The sequence below is a fragment of the Panicum virgatum genome, chromosome 7K, assembly GCF_016808335.1.
Source record: "Panicum virgatum strain AP13 chromosome 7K, P.virgatum_v5, whole genome shotgun sequence".
Lineage (NCBI taxonomy): Eukaryota > Viridiplantae > Streptophyta > Magnoliopsida > Poales > Poaceae > Panicum > Panicum virgatum.
Window position 1 is genome coordinate 35105328 of NC_053142.1, and position 16900 is coordinate 35122227.

General features: G+C 49.1%; 1 protein-coding gene across 1 annotated transcript; it reads left to right on the forward strand.

Moving 5' to 3' along the window:
• Positions 1-15274: 15274 nt before the first annotated feature.
• Positions 15275-16621, forward strand: LOC120642291 (agmatine coumaroyltransferase-2-like). The gene has a single exon (XM_039918750.1). The coding sequence runs from the start codon at positions 15275-15277 to the stop codon at positions 16619-16621; it is 1347 nt and encodes a 448-aa protein (XP_039774684.1).
• Positions 16622-16900: the final 279 nt, after the last annotated feature.

Below are 16900 nucleotides of genomic sequence, written 5' to 3' on the forward strand. Positions count from 1 at the left end.
TGTCCCGCCGCGGCCGGTTTGGTAGCTCTAGCTCCGCTCGCGGCAGCAGGGGCGGCGGGCGGGCTGTGTGGGCCGAATCGAGCGAGGGAGACAGGACGAGGCCCACCAATTACTGTGGGCTGCCCACCAGTACCAGCCCATGGCCCATTTTGACAAGCACATGTTTTTTTCGCGAACGTGCCTGAGCACGTATTTCATTAAGAGAAAAACAATACGACAATTACAAATCTTAATATGCAAAATCTACTAAGGCGGACAAAGAGAACCACCAAGCAAGTGGCGGCCGACCAAAACCACAAACAAGAACAGCAAGAACAACAGGGGAGGAGACACACCCGGACCCACGAACCTAGCCAAAACCACACAACTGAACCTGCTAAAGAAAACTACACCACCAAAGATGTAAAGGCCTACAACACAAGGACGGTGGCAAAGCATCCACCCGACGAACCAACAACGGTGGCAAGGCATCCGCCCGAAGTGGACTCCAACCAATGACAACGGCGGCAAAGCATCAGCCAGAGCAGCACAGAGGCGAAGAATCCGCCAACGAAGAGAGGGGCGGCAAAGCATCCGCCAACAGCGACCAACACAACCTGGGCAATGTAGAGGAAACTAAACGAAGGCAAGCAGAAGTGAATCCTCTCCGAGAAGAGCAGGCGACCACCAGCGGTAAGAGCTTCCAAGACAACGACTCCAAGGAGGAAGCGACGCAAAAAGCGACGTCGTTGTCCGACCAACATGGTCTAGGTTTTCACACGAAAAGCTCACCGAAGAGCAAGGCATAGGGAGAAAAAGCGATGTCTTCAACAAGGTAAGCGACGCCCTCAAGCGTCGCCGTCACCGGCCCGCAAGTAGACCAAGGCTTTCGCCTTCACCTCATACCAACCCAGAGCCGAACGACAGCAGATGACGCCACCCAGGGAGGCCCGCCGTCAACGCAACCGAACATGCGATCGGAGGCAAGCACCAAAATCTAGAGGCCGGTGGCCGGCAACCAGGCGCGAGAAGAGGCCCGCCCATGGCGAGCGCCGCCGCGGCCGCAGCGCCTCGGCCACACGCGGCCAGGAGCCCCCGGCCCCCTGCCCGAGGCAGCGGTGAGAGGAGGACCGCCCAGGGCGAGTGGCGTCGTAGTGTAAGCATCTAGGCCCTCAAGGTATGTTTCGGTGATTAATGACAACCATTATTGTGACTAATGAGTTTGTGCAGCTTAATAGATCATTATCGCTCATTTGGTCATATGTCAAAAGAGGCCCCTCAATTTCATTATTCAAAAAGGCAATCTCGGTATTCAACTCAATTTTATGTCAAGACTAAGGATCTTTCTAGTCCTAAGTGTCATAAGGTTGAGAAGGACACTTAGGTTAGTATAGGTTTTATAGTTTTGTAGTGATCGCACTATTAAGAGGGGTTAAGGCTAAGTAACTTGAGTATGGACATGATCATTTGAAAATGGATGCACACTATGGTCACTCAGGTTTCTAGAAGTTCAAATAAGTGGTTCTCAAACTATATCTCAAGAATATTTGGATTTCATTCAAGACTCAAATCAGAAAAGACAAAATCAGAAAAAGTCTATACACCGGTTTAACCGACGCTCTCAATTTTCTATACATCGGTTAAACGAAGTCAGCAGAGTCTGGACAAATTCAATACACCGGTTAAACCGACGTGTTTGAAATTAACGTCGGTGCATTAGTCCAAAGTTGGTTTTTTCCAGGGTATTTCAAGTTCTATACACCGGTTAAACCGACGGTGTTTAAATCAAGACGTCGGTGCAATTGACCAGTGAGATAGTTTTTCAGAGGAATTCAAAAGTTGTACTCACCAGTTAAACCGACGATAGGTTTGAGTTAACGTCGGTGCAGTTGTCCAGAGACTTGGTTTTTCAGTTGATCAGTGGACAACTACACTCACCGGTTAAACCGATGATACGTCGGTTAATCTGCCCAAGTGGTAACGGCTAGTTTTCAGAAGTGGCAGTTTACATTCACCGGTTAAACCGACGCTGGCTATTGGAGGGACGTCGGATTAACCGGCGCTACGCAGTTTTCTGGCAGCTTTTCTCCAACGGCTCTATTTGTGTGAGCTGCCTATATATACCCCTCCAATGGGTCATTTCGCCCACTCTTGACACCAGGCAACATCCATACACTCATACTATAGTCAAGAGCCACCTTGAGCTTCATCATTCACATACTTGTGCATTCAATCAATCAAGAAGCAAGATTAAGGACTTGAGTAGAGAGAAGCTAGTGTGCATCCGTTCTTGGTGATCGGTTCTTGCTCAAGTGAAGGCCTTAGCTTGTTACTCTTGGTGATTGGCATCACCTAGGCGATCTTGGTGATCGAGGTGTTTTCTCGCGGAGCTTGCCAAGGATTGTGGGAGCCCGGAGAAGAAGATTGTACGTGGCTTGATCTCCACCACGCCGGGATGGTGAACGGAGACTCTTAGTGAGCGCCCTCGTCTCGGTGACTTGGGAGGTGACAAGACTCTTTGAGAGTGTCACAACGTGGATTAGGGGTGTGTGCCAACACATCGATACCACGGGAAAAAATCCGGTCGTCTCTTGTTCACTCTCTTTATTCAAGCATTTTCTTTCTTGCAATTTACTCATGTGCTTGACTTAGAGATCATAACTTAGCTCTACCTTGCTAGGTTTTACTTTGCTTTTATCTCTCTTAGCTTGTGTAGGTAGCTTAGTTATCCGGTTGGTGAATTGGTGCCCTACTAGCTTTGCATAGGTTAAGGTTGCTTTACTTTGTTTTAGAAATTGAAAAAGGCCCAATTCACCCCCCCTCTTGGTCCATCGATCCTTACAATTGGTATCAGAGCCTCGTTGCTCATTTGGATCATTAGGCTTCACCGCCTAGAGCTATGGCCAAGATGGGTGGTTCGCCGCCTCACTTCGAGGGCAAGAACTTTGCTTATTGGAAAGTTCGCATGGCCGCATATCTTGATGCGATTGCCCCCGAAGTGTGGTTGGCCACTAAGACCGGGTTCACCGGAACTCCCACCACCGAACAATTAAAATGGAATGCCAAGGCTAAAAATGCAATTTTCGAAGCTATTAGTGAGGAAGTCTTTGCTAGAGTAAATGGCATGGACTTAGCAAGTGATATTTGGAAGGAGCTCATTGAAATTCATGAAGGTTCCACTAAAGTTCGTGAGCAAAAATATCACTTGTTTAGAGCTAAGTATGATTCTTTTAAAATTCTAGCTCATGAAAATTGCAATGATATGTACTCTCGCTTGAATGTCATTGTCAAGGACATTAATGCACTTGAAATATCTAAAATTGACAGTGCCTCCATCAATCGCAAGATTCTCATGCTCCTCCCGAAGCCCAAGTATAACATCATCAATGCTATGCTTCAAAAGGAGAATCTTGACACAATGGAAGTAGGAGAACTTGTGGGCGAAATTCGCGCTCATGAGATGAGTATCCTTGGCATGTCCGAAGAGCCAACTTCAAGCAAATCAATTGCTCTAAAGACCAAGGCAAACAAAGCCCGCAAGCTCAAGATGATCAAGCAAGATTCAAGCTCAAGCAATGAAGAAGATGATCATCATGAAAGCTCATCCGATGTTGAACATGATGGAGAGCTTGCTCTCATGATGAGAAAGTTCACCCGCTTGAATGACAAGATCAACAAGAAGGGTTTCAACTTTGACTCAAAAAAGGGAATGTTCCGGCCAATGGATGTCAAGAACAAAATTTGCTACAATTGTGGAGAAAAAGGTCACATCCGTCCAAATTGCCCCAAGCCGGACAAAAGAAATAAGGACAACAAGAGCAAGCATCGCCATGATTCAAGCGATGATGAAGAAGAAGAAAGGAAAAACAAGAACAAGAGACTTGGGAAGAAAAAGAGCCATGACAAGAAAACCAAGCTCTTCCCAAAGAAGAAAGGGCACACCAAGAGAAGCTTCTTGGTGGAAAAACAAGAGTGGGTGACCGATGTCTCATCAAGCGAAGAGTCAAGTGATGAAGAAGACATAGTCACCATCGCCCTCACAAAAGAAGAACCATCACTACCTCCACCTCCAATGTGCCTCATGGCTAAAGGTAACTCTAAGGTATGTGAGAGTGAAAATGATAGTGATGATGAGCTTGACCCTAATGAGTTTGCTAACCTCATTAATGAATATACATCCGTTATCAAGAGGGAAAAGGGCAAAGTCAAGGTTCTTGAGAGCACTCGTGCCAAGTTAGAGCTTGCCCACTCCGATTTGCTTGGCAAATACAATGACTTGCTTAAAAAGCACAATGAGTCACTTGTACTTGCTAAGCAAGTTGAAGAGAGCCACAAAAAGCTTAAACAAGAGCATAGAGAGTTGGCTCACAAGTATCAAGAACTTGAATTTGCCTATGAAGCAATTGACCCAAGTCTTGAGAACTTTGCTCATGAATCTATTGAGAAGGTCAATGCTTCTACTTCATGTGATGACCTACTCATTAATGCAAATGCTACTAATGCTTTGCCCGAGCTTGCACCTTCTAGGGAAAAGGAATTAATGGATCAAGTTGCAAGCCTCAAGAGTAGTGTGGAGAAACTCTCAAGAGGAGAATACATCCACAAAGAAATTCTCTTCAACAATACCCGTGACTATGGCAAGAGAGGTCTTGGTTCATTTCCGGAGCCAAACATAGCTACTACTCCTTCTCCGGAGATAAAGATTAGCTTCATCAAGGAAGTTGGATCATATTGCCAACATTGCCAAGTCACCGGGCACCACACTAGGGAGTGCACTTTACCATCACGTCCTCTTCCTAAATTACCCAAGAATTACTCTTCAATGTTTCAAAATAACCATTTTCTCTTGAGTAAAGTGAAGGGCAAGGTGAAGGCCAAATTCATTGGCAAACTCACTAAGGAGTCAAAGAAAAAACTCCCCAAGCAATTTTGGGTCCCAAAAGCTCTTGTCACACATGTGCAAGGCCCAAAGCTTGTTTGGGTTCCTAAAACTCAAAAGTGAATTCTCATGTGTGTAGGTGAACTACAAAGCCGGTGGAAAACATTGGGTACTAGATAGCGGTTGCTCTCAACATATAACCGGCAATGATAGCATGTTCACCTCCCTTGAAGACCCCGGCGATCATGAACATGTCACCTATGGTGATAACTCAAGGGGAAAAGTTTTAGGTTTGGGTAGAATAGCTATCTCTAAAGATTTATCTATTTCTAATGTCTTGTTTGTAGAAACACTTAGTTTTAATCTTATTTCTATTGCTCAATTGTGTGATCTTGGACTAACGTGTACCTTCGACAAGAATGGTGTTGTAGTAACTCTTAAAGAAGACAAGTCAATGGTATTCACGGGGTTTAGGCATGGCAACATCTATTTAGTGGACTTCTCTTCAAAGCAAACAAGTACCATGACATGCCTCTTCACCAAGTCTTCTATTGGGTGGCTTTGGCATAGAAGAATTGCTCATATTGGCATGAGCAACCTCAAGAAAGCCCACAAGAGAGGAATGATCACCGGCTTGAAGGATGTCACGTTTGACAAGAACAAGCTATGTAAAGCATGTCAAGCCGGGAAGCAAGTTGCAACACATCATCCCATCAAGACGATGTTGTCTACCTCCAAGCCGCTCGAGCTACTTCACATGGATCTCTTTGGTCCAACTACATACAAGAGCATTGGTGGTAACCTCTATTGCCTAGTAATTGTTGATGATTTTTCACGTTACACTTGGGTTATGTTTCTAGGCGATAAGGGTTAAACTCCGGAAATCTTCAAGACCTTTGCAAGAAGAGCTCAAAGGGAGTACAACTCCCCAATTGTGAAGATCCGGAGTGACAACGGCACCGAGTTCAAGAACATGAAGATTGAAGAATGGTGCGATGAAGAGGGCATCAAGCATGAGTTTTCCGCCACCTACACGCCTCAACAAAATGGAGTGGTGGAAAGAAAGAACAAGACTCTCATCACCCTAGCTAGAGCAATGTTGGATGATTATGGCACGTCCGAGAAGTTTTGGGCGGAAGCAATCAACACGGCGTGTCATGCATCCAACCGAGTATATCCTCACCGACTCCTCAAGAAAACTCCATATGAGCTCATCACCGAGAAAAAACCAAATATATCATACTTTCGAGTCTTTGGTTGCAAATGCTTCATCTACAAGAAGAAAAGGCTCGGTAAATTTGAAAGTAGATGTGATGAAGGTTTCTTTCTTGGTTATGCATCAAACTCCAAAGCATATAGAGTATTCAATCAAACCTCCGGGTTAGTTGAAGAAACATGTGATGTGGAGTTTGATGAATCTAATGGCTCCCAAGAGGAGGTTGTTGGCTATGAAAATGTAGGTGATGAGGAGATTGATGAAGTTTTGAAGAATATGTCCATTGGGGATATCAAGCCGGAAGAGGTGCATGAAGGCAATGATCAAGGGGGAGGACCTTCCTCATCTACACCAAGCACCTCCACGGCGCCCCAAGTGGATGAAGATCAAGAAAAAGATGATACACAACGTCAAGAAGATGTGCCAACGCCAACACCCCAAGTTCAAGAACAAGAAGAACAAAGTGTTCCACCACAAGCACAAGTCACCCATGATCCACCCCAACAAGCATCCACGCAAGTACCGCTAGTAAAGCATGGTCGCATCTCCAAGGATCATCCAATTGGTCAAATCATTGGTAGTCCATCAAAGAGAGTAAGAACTCGCTCTAAACATGCTTCATTTTGCGAATATCACTCGTTTGTTTCTTGTATTGAACCCACTAGCATAGAGGAAGCGCTTGAGGACTCGGATTGGGTGATGGCCATGCAAGATGAGTTGAACAACTTCACCCGCAATGAAGTTTGGGTCCTCGAAGCTCCTCCGAAAGACAAAAATATCATCGGCACCAAGTGGGTCTTTCGAAACAAGCAAGATGAACATGGGGTGGTGATACGCAACAAAACAAGACTTGTGGCAAAAGGGTTCTCTCAAGTCGAAGGTTTGGATTTTGGTGAAACTTTTGCTCCGGTCGCAAGACTTCAAGCTATCCGTATTCTTCTTGCTTACTCTTCACATCATAACATTAAGTTGTATCAAATGAATGTGAAAAGTGCATTCTTAAATGGCGTTATTAACGAACTTGTTTATGTTGAGCAACCTCCCGGGTTTGAAGATCCGAGGAATCCTAACCATGTTTATAGGTTGCACAAGGCACTCTATGGGCTCAAACAAGCTCCAATGGCTTGGTATGAGAGGCTTCGTGACTTCCTAATCATGCAAGGCTTCAAGATCGGGAGGGTGGACACCACTTTGTTCACTAAAGACGTCAACGGGGATCTTTTTTGTCAAATTTATGTTGACGATATTATCTTTGGCTCAACTAATGATTTACTAAGCCATGAGTTTGCTACCATGATATCTAGGGAATTCGAGATGTCCATGATTGGCGAATTGACCTTCTTCCTTGGTTTTCAAGTCAAACAAATGAAGGAAGGGACATTCATCCATCAAGAAAAGTACACCAAAGATATCTTGAAGAAGTTCAAGATGGATGAGTGCAAGCCAATCAAGACACTCATGGCAACCAATGGGCATCTCGACTTGGATGTGGACGGTAAACCGGTTGATCAATCCCTCTATCGTTCTATGATAGGGTCTTTGCTTTACCTTACCGCATCTAGGCCCGATATAATGTTTAGTGTGTGCTTGTGTGCCCGCTTTCAAGCTAACCCAAAGGAGTCACACCTCTCGGCTGTGAATAGAATCCTTCGGTATCTCAAGCACACCCCAAGCATAGGCTTGTGGTACCCCAAAGGCGCTAGCTTAGATCTCTTGGGATACTCGGATTCGGATTTTGCCGGAAGCCGTGTCGATCGCAAGAGTACCTCCGGGGGTTGCCACTTGCTTGGGCGTTCTCTAGTTTCTTGGTCAAGTAAGAAGCAAAATTCCGTGGCTTTGTCCACCGCGGAAGCGGAATATATAGCGGCCGGTGCATGTTGTGCCCAAATCCTATATATGAAGCAAACCCTTTTGGACTTTGGTGTGAAACTAGATAGGATCCCACTCCTTTGTGACAATGAAAGTGCCGTAAAAATTGCCAAGAATCCGGTTCAACACTCTCGCACAAAGCACATTGATATTCGCCATCACTTCTTGCGTGATCACGAAGCCAAAGGAGACATATCTCTTCAAGGTGTGAGATCCGAGGAGCAATTGGCGGATATTTTCACAAAACCATTAGACGAGAGTACCTTTGTTAGGCTAAGGAATGAGCTTAATGTGTTAGATGCGGCAAACGTCATGTAAGTTGCCATGTCATATCGAAAAATGCATACATATAGGACACTTGTCTAACCATGGTAAGATAGTGATGAGCAAGGGTTTAGCTAGAGGTGGTGGTCCACTTGTGTTCCTCTAGGCTTGTAGAAAGGCTCATCATGAAGAAGCTTCCCGTGGGTTCAAACTTGACAAGTAGATCTTAATTTTTTGTTATGCATTTCTTGTCATATAGATGTGCACTTCATGTTTACTTTACTTTCGCATGTGGTTGTAGCTTGCATTATCATTGCATGCGTAAGGGTCACAAAGGAGATCACTTGATGAAAATGAGACTTGTTTTGATATACAAGATCTTAATTCATGAAAAGTGAAAAGAGCAAAGAGTTAGGTGCGTTATTGCCTAGTGAGCAATGTCATGATGAGTTTGAAGCTTTCTATCTTCAATATTCCTATGACATGGCTCATACATTTTATTTGGCGCTTTGTCTCTCTTGCGGCTCTTCCTTGTGTTTAAAAAGAAATTTACTTAAGCAAGTGTGCTATCCTATTTATTTTGAGGGGTAAAGTCGCCTATGCAAGTCCATTAACTTGAGTTTATTTGAGTTTTGTAAGATTATTGGACTTAGCATAGAAGAGTGAGCTGAGTGTGGGGTTTTTGGCTTCACCGGTTAAACCGACGTTCAAAGGATCTATACCCATCGGTTTAACCGGCGTTACTAAGTTGTGGCTCAGCTCAGTCAAGTTTCAGGCGTTTAACCGACGTATACAAAAGTCAGAGCATCGGATCAACCGGTGATCATAAGTGCAGATCAGACCAAGCAATCAACCGGCGTTTTGATCAATCAACCGACGGGTTCACATTTGGCATCATCGGTTCAACCGGCGTTCAAAAACAGGTCTGGTAGAGTCTCGGGTGAACTACACCGACGCAATCAACCGGCGTTCAAACCCTACGCGTCGGATCGACCGGTGTTAAAGAAAATCGCGGGTCCCACCTGTCATATATGTGTCTTGCCCGCGGACGCCTGGCTCTCTTTTTTTTGTTTTAACCTACTTCCCATTGCGCCGCCGCCTGATCCTCTTACGCCGCCGCCGCTCCGCAGTCGCCTCCGCGCCGCCACCAGTCGCCGTCGCTCGCCCACGACTCACGCCGCCGCTCGCCTGCACGCCGCCAGCAGAGCCGCCGCCGCCGCGCATTCACCACAGCACCGCCTGCGCGCCCTCCTGCGCCGCCTGCGCACGCGCCGCCACCATCTGCGCCGCTCCGCTCCCGCACTTGCGCCCGCGCCGCCAACACGCCGCCCGTGCGCTGTCGCCACCGTGTGCCTCCACGCCGCCGTCAGGGTCAGAGTCTTCTATGCCACGGCCTGGATTGCTCCCGAGCATCGAGCAGTACACTTTGTTTATGGAGGCCAGGTCTTTGGTTTGTCGAGAGCGACGATAGCAGGGATTCTTGGAGTTGACTTAGTTGACGTCTCCCTGCACGAGATGGTTTACGGAGATGCAGATCCACCGCGCAGAGCGATGATTGGCGGGATTGCACCTTCTTATGAGGCAATCTCTCAGTGTTTCCGCCAGCCGTTCCCTGCCTCCTACGCCAGAGTTCCCAGTCTGCTGACCCCAGAGGCATACGCAGTACACATGGCACTCCGGAGGACTTTGCTACCGAGGAGTGGCTACCCAGAGGGGTTTACAGGACTGCAGCAGCTCCTGCTTCTACACATCCTCACTCACGAGCCGTTTGACATAGTTGACTTTATTCTGGCTGAGATAGAGGATGTGATCACAGACGGGATGGGTGTGGTGCGACAGTTTCCCTTTGCACACTGGATCAGCTATATATGGTCTATGATTGTGCCAGCAGAGTCACCCATCAGCGCTCCCTACCGTCACGACGAGGCTCCCCGGTTCCCAGTTTACCGACCGACAGCTCCACAGGACCGGAGGAGGGGCAGACAGGCAGAGAGAACTGCCATGGCACAGTTGTCACCAGAGGCACAGGCTCGTGTGGCACAGGAAGACGAGGCACTGCTTGCCGCCGAGGCACAGCTTCCCGGAGGAGAGGATGAGATACACTGGTCTGAGCTTGAGTCAGACTCCTCCGAGGACGTAGAGTACTTCCCTGCAGCAGCCCCAGCTAGTCACGACCACGAGGCAGGGGGGTCTAGAGAGCCAGCTCCAGAGTCACCAGCACCTGCTACAGTCTCTGAGTCCCAGGTGTCTCAGGCGTCCGAGCTCACCGCACTTCTACAGCAGCTCGTGACTCAGTAGAGAGAGGACAGGCTTGCACAGGAGGAGGCCAGGAGAGCCCATGAGGCTCAGCTTGCTGCTATACAGAGAGAGGCCGCCCGAGAGCGGGCTGCGACCGAGGAGCGTTTTGTCGGGCTTATCGACAGAGTTTCACAGAGGACAGACGCTCAGTTTCAGCAGATGCAGCAGGGGATGATGGCGATGTTCGGGATGATCTCACAGCTTTACTCTCACACCGGACTCGCCCCGCAGCAGCCAGGACAGCCAGGCCTTCAGGGTGTTGGAGCACCTCAGCTTGCCGTTACACCAGCTCCAGCCCCTACTGCAGCTCCAGCTACCTCAGCGACACCGGAGACCACGTTCTCGATGTCCGCATTACTTGGGTCTGCCGGTCGTCCACTGTTCTCTCCACTGCCAGCGACTTCACTCTTCCAGGAGTCTCCTTCAGCAGTCCAGTCAGTCGCCCTCCCCGTCGTACCACAGACACTACCTTCAGGGGGAGGAGGAGAGGGTTCCTTGCTTCAGCAGCCGTCACAGCCGGCAGCTTCAGCACTCACTACTTCAGATGTTGACACATCTTCTGCTGAGCCGGTTACTACTTCTACGGACCCTCTTCCAGGCAGTGCCAGCACGCGAACCTCTACCACAGCTACACCCCCAGTCACTTCAGATCCAGCAGGCAGTTCTGACCAGCAGCTTCCGTCTGTCACTGAGGGTACACCGTCCGACGACGACGACGATGATGACCCGGACCGCTTCCTTGCAGTACCACGACAGCCGGACCAGTAGCTCGCCTTTTTGGTGCTTTGACGCCAAAGGGGGAGAGAGTCAGGGGGAGTCAGAGTTAGGGGAAGGGTAGAGCTAGAGAGAGCTCGTAGTTATTAGGACTTTGATTCTTTGTATCATTTGGTGTTAGTTCATGGATATGTACATTTGTCGCTTGAGTATGCCGTGCTTTGAGACATATCTATGGATTTCGTTTGAGCCGTTGTGCTCTTTGGTCCTTCTTTTCGAGTTCGCTTGTGTTTATCTTGCTTTATCTTTCTCGCTCTCTCGTTATTTATGGTTGTGTTGTCATCAATCACCAAAAAGGGGGAGATTGTAAGCATCTAGGCCTTCAAGGTATGTTTCGGTGATTAATGACAACCATTATTGTGACTAATGAGTTTGTGCAGCTTAATAGATCATTATCGCTCATTTGGTCATATGTCAAAAGAGGCCCCTCAATTTCATTATTCAAAAAGGCGATCTCGGTATTCAACTCAATTTTATGTCAAGACTAAGGATCTTTCTAGTCCTAAGTGTCATAAGGTTGAGAAGGACACTTAGGTTAGTATAGGTTTTATAGTTTTGTAGTGATCGCACTATTAAGAGGGGTTAAGGCTAAGTAACTTGAGCATGGACATGATCATTTGAAAATGGATGCACACTATGGTCACTCAGGTTTCTAGAAGTTCAAATAAGTGGTTCTCAAACTATATCTCAAGAATATTTGGATTTCATTCAAGACTCAAATCAGAAAAGACAAAATCAGAAAAAGTCTATACACCGGTTTAACCGACGCTCTCAATTTTCTATACGTCGGTTAAACGAAGTCAGCAGAGTCTGGACAAATTCAATACACCGGTTAAACCGACGTGTTTGAAATTAACGTCGGTGCATTAGTCCAGAGTTGGTTTTTTTCAGGGTATTTCAAGTTCTATACACCGGTTAAACCGACGGTGTTTAAATCAAGACGTCGGTGCAATTGACCAGTGAGATGGTTTTTCAGAGGAATTCAAAAGTTGTACTCACCGGTTAAACCGACGATAGGTTTGAGTTAACGTCGGTGCAGTTGTCCAGAGACTTGGTTTTTCAGTTGATCAGTGGACAACTACACTCACCGGTTAAACCGATGATACGTCGGTTAATCTGCCCAAGTTGTAACGGCTAGTTTTCAGAAGTGGCAGTTTACATTCACCGGTTAAACCGACGCTGGCTATTGGAGGGACGTCGGATTAACCGGCGATACGCAGTTTTCTGGCAGCTTTTTCTCCAACGGCTCTATTCGTGTGAGCTGCCTATATATACCCCTCCAATGGGTCATTTTGCTACTCTTGACACCAGGCAACATCCAAACACTCATACTATAGTCAAGAGCCACCTTGAGCTTCATCTTTCACATACTTGTTCATTCAATCAATCAAGAAGCAAGATTAAGGACTTGAGTAGAGAGAAGCTAGTGTGCATCCGTTCTTAGTGATCGGTTCTTGCTCAAGTGAAGGCCTTAGCTTGTTACTCTTGGTGATTGGCATCACCTAGGCGATCTTGGTGATCGAGATGTTTCTCGCGGAGCTTGCCAAGGGTTGTGGGAGCCCGGAGAAGAAGATTGTACGTGGCTTGATCTCCACCACGCTGGGATGGTAAACGGAGACTCTTAGTGAGCGCCCTCGTCTCAGTGACTTGGGAGGTGACAAGACTCTCTGTGAGTGTCACAACGTGGATTAGGGGTGTGTGCCAACACATCGATACCACGGGAAAAAATCCGGTCGTCTCTTGTCCACTCTCTTTATTCAAGCATTTTCTTTCATGCAATTTATTCATGTGCTTGACTTAGAGATCATAACTTAGCTCTACCTTGCTAGGCTTTACTTCTCTTTTTATCTCTCTTAGCTTGTGTAAGTAGCTTAGTTATCCGGTTGGTGAATTGGTGCCTTACTAGCATTGCATAGGTTAAGGTTGCTTTACTTTGTTTTGGAAATTGAAAAAGGCCCAATTCACTCCCCCTCTTGGTCCATCGATCCTTACACCCCCCCGGGTCACCCGAGGGTGAGCAGCTAAGGGCCCAAGGACGGCGGTGGCAGCCGTAGCACAGCCCCACCCGACCGGTGGCGGCGGCGCGACCGCACCCGATCCTGCTGCGGTGGCGCGCCCACCCCCGAGCCAGACGGGAGATCCAGCCATTGGGGGCCCGGATCCGGCCCCAGCAGCCGACGGCGGCGAAGAGCGACGAGGATGTGGGGCGGGATGAGGAAGAAGGTGGGAGAGAGAGGAGAGGGCGTGGGAAGCGCCGGTGGAGCCAGCTTCGGCTCCGCCCTGGGCCGCCACTGCCGCCCGAACGGCTGCCGGCGGCAGCGGCCGCCGCCGGAGGCGGCGCGGGGAGGGTGTTGGGCGGGAGTCGCCAACGAGAACGACGCGGGGGGGGGGGGGGGGGGGGGAGGGGAGCACATGCCTTAAAACATAACCTATTCAAGGCCATGTTTGGTTAGGGAGTAGAAAAGTTTTCATGAAAATTTTTAGCAGCTTTGACCACTAAATAGAGGTATTAAATGAAGTCTAATTACAAAACCACCTCTACAACTATAGTTCTGTAGCCGTTGCTGTAGCTAATGAAGCCTTTGACCGTACAAGTAGAGGATGATTAGAGCATGGTTACTGTAGCATTAATATTGTAAATTATGGATTAATTAGGCTCATTAGATTCAGCTCGCAAAGTTGCACATATATGTGAAAAAGTTTCACAAATAAACTTTATTTAGTATTCCATGCATACCTTCGTCTTTTTTTTGAAAAAAAATCAAGGGAAAACCAAACATGGCCCAAGTTCAGAACAACACAATTAGCATGTCTCAGACAAGAAAAGAAGAGAAAAAAAAAGAGTAGAGTGCGCATCCCACCGCTTAAACACAATACAGTCCAAAACTTGAAATTCATTTCCATCAGCAAAGGCCATCGGGGGAGCAAGGGCTATCCAAGCAGGTTGGAACTGTGAGTTCGGCGCAAGTTAGCAGGTGATGCGTTGCATCAACAGAAGACCATCACAGGAGATGGGATTAACAAGCTAAGTGCAAACCACGAAACAGCTAGTGCCAAAAATGACGAGTTTGGAGATAGACTAAACAACCAAAGAATAGCTCGGTCGATGAGACGATCGATCAGGTATCCCCAACCCTCCACGTAGAATAGTTTCAATATCAATAACTATACACCACATATGATTTTTAGTTTATGTGACACTATATTAAATGAGAGAGAAGGTAGAGAGAGGTACAAATTGGGTCTCATGCAAGACTCAGTATCAATATGTAAACCAATACTCTGGACACTACAAGTTGTGCATTGAAAGTAAGGTGATATCTTCATAAAAATGGAGAACAAAATATGATAGATGAATAAAAGAGAGTGGATTAAATACGAATCCACACCAAGACATCATATTTTGTAGAGTGTAGTTTCTAAAGGTATGATGATTGCAATATAAACACTACTCCCTCCATATTCCATACTCGAAAAGAATGTCGTTTTGGACAAGATTTGAGTCAAATATTGAGAATATAAATCATAAATAACTTTCAAGTTGTTGAGTTTCAAAATACAAAAACCATATGAATAGATTTATCTTGAAAAATACTTTCATAAAAGTATAAATATATAACTTTATGATAAATATTTTTATAAAAATAAGAAGTTAAAATTAAGTTTTGGTGATCGTGTTGCTGTCCAAATGACATTCTTTTCGAGTATGGAAGAAGTATCTATGGACGCTATGGGTTGGAATTGAGGTTGTGAGTTGTGACACACGTAGCCAGGCCCCGTGGATTGAGTAGGCTGCAAGGCGGTCCAAATCCGGGCTATTAGGGATGGTGGCAGACTGGCGGTAGGAGGAAGGGAATGGAGGATAGCGGGGAAGGCGGCAAGTAGGACAAGCAGGATACCGGGATAGGGTCGGTGCTTATTCCCGTTCAAAATATAGCGCCAATCATCAACTGGATTAGCTCTCCAACGACCCGCTCGTGCAGTCACCAGCAGGCATGAAGATCACCGTGCACTCGTCCAAGCCCGTCCGGCCCGCCTACGGCGCCGGCCGCGTCCCGTCCGCGGCGGCGGGCGCCGTCCCGCTCACCGTGTTCGACACGGCCAGCTTCGACCAGCACATCTCCGGCATAAGCTTCTTCCGTCCGCCGGCTCCGCCGAACGCCGTCCTCGAGGCGGGGCTGGCCAGGGCGCTCGCCGAGTACCCCGAGTGGGCCGGCCGGCTCGGCGCCGACGCCCGGGGCCGCCGCGCGATCCTGCTCGACGACGCGGGCGCGCGGTTCGTCGAGGCGACCGCCGGCGTCGCGCTCGCCGCCGTCATGCCGGCGCTGATGGAGCCGGCCCCCGAGGCAGCGGGGCTGCACCCGACCGCCCCCGGCGACGGGGGCGAGCTGCTGATGGTCCAGGTCACGCGGTTCGCGTGCGGGTCGCTCGCCGTCGGCCACACCATGAGCCACGTCGTGGCCGACGGGCAGGCCGCCTGCAACTTCCTGCTCGCGTGGGGCCAGACCACCCGCGGGGTCCCCGTCGACCCGGCTCCGGCGCACGACCGGGCGTCGCTCTTCCTGCCCCGGGACCCGCCGCGGGTCGAGTTCGAGCACCGCGGCGTCGAGTTCGGCCCGCCCCGCCCTCACCCTCGCGGAGGGAAGGCGCGCGACGCCGACGACGTCGTGGTCGTGCACCGGGCGCACTTCAGCCAGGAGCTGATCGCCGAGCTCCGGTCGCGGGCGTCGGCGCGGGCGCCGCGGCCCTACGGCACGGCGCTGTGCCTGGCGGCGCACCTGTGGCGGTGCATCACGAGGGCGCGCGGGCTCGACAGGGGCGCGGTCACCGCGCTGCGCGTCGCCGTGAACGGGCGGGCGCGGATGACCGGCCCCCCGCGGCGGGTGCCCGAGGGGTACACGGGCAACGTCGTGCTCTGGGCGCGGCCGGCCGCCGCGGCGCGGGAGCTGGTGGACGGGCCGCTGTGGCGCGCCGCGGAGCTCGTGGCCCGGGCGGTGGCCCGCGTCGACGACGGCTACTTCCGGTCGTTCGTCGACTTCGCGTGCTCCGGGGCGGTGGAGCGGGAGGGGCTGGCCCCGACGGCCGACGCGGCGGAGAAGGTGCTCAGCCCGGACGTCGAGGTGGACAGCCTGCTGCACGCCGCGTTCTGCGACCTGGACTTCGGCGGCGGCCGGCCCTTCTTCTTCATGCCCGGCTACCTGCCGGACGAGGGCTCCGTCTTCCTCGTGCGGTCCTTCTCCGGTGACTGGGGCGTCAACGCCTACGTGCCGCTCTTCAGCCGCGCCATGGAAAGCTTCAAGAGATGCTGCTACTCGCTGGGAGCGGTGGACGCACGTCTTTAGAATTTAGGTCCCTGTCTGATCTTTTGCTGGTGCTTGCTGTAAGCCTGTAATCCAATATCCGCCGTCTTGATCTGATACAAAACCTTTGCAAATAGATGATGCTAAAATGCCCCACATATTGCATGCAGCTTCAGTCGAGTGACTTTCCTTGAATCATCTTTTCTTTTGCGCATGACGACGTTGACGTTGTTCGTAGACTCTTTCTCTTTTCTTTTCTTTTTCTTTTTTTCTTTTCATCTCTGGAATCTGGGTGTAGAGGCAGGCCGGACGGCGATGGTG

Coding starts and splice junctions, on each gene's coding strand:
- LOC120642291 (XM_039918750.1), top strand. CDS start 15,275: ATGAAGATCACCGTGCACTCGTCCAAGCCCGTCCGGCCCGCCTACGGC.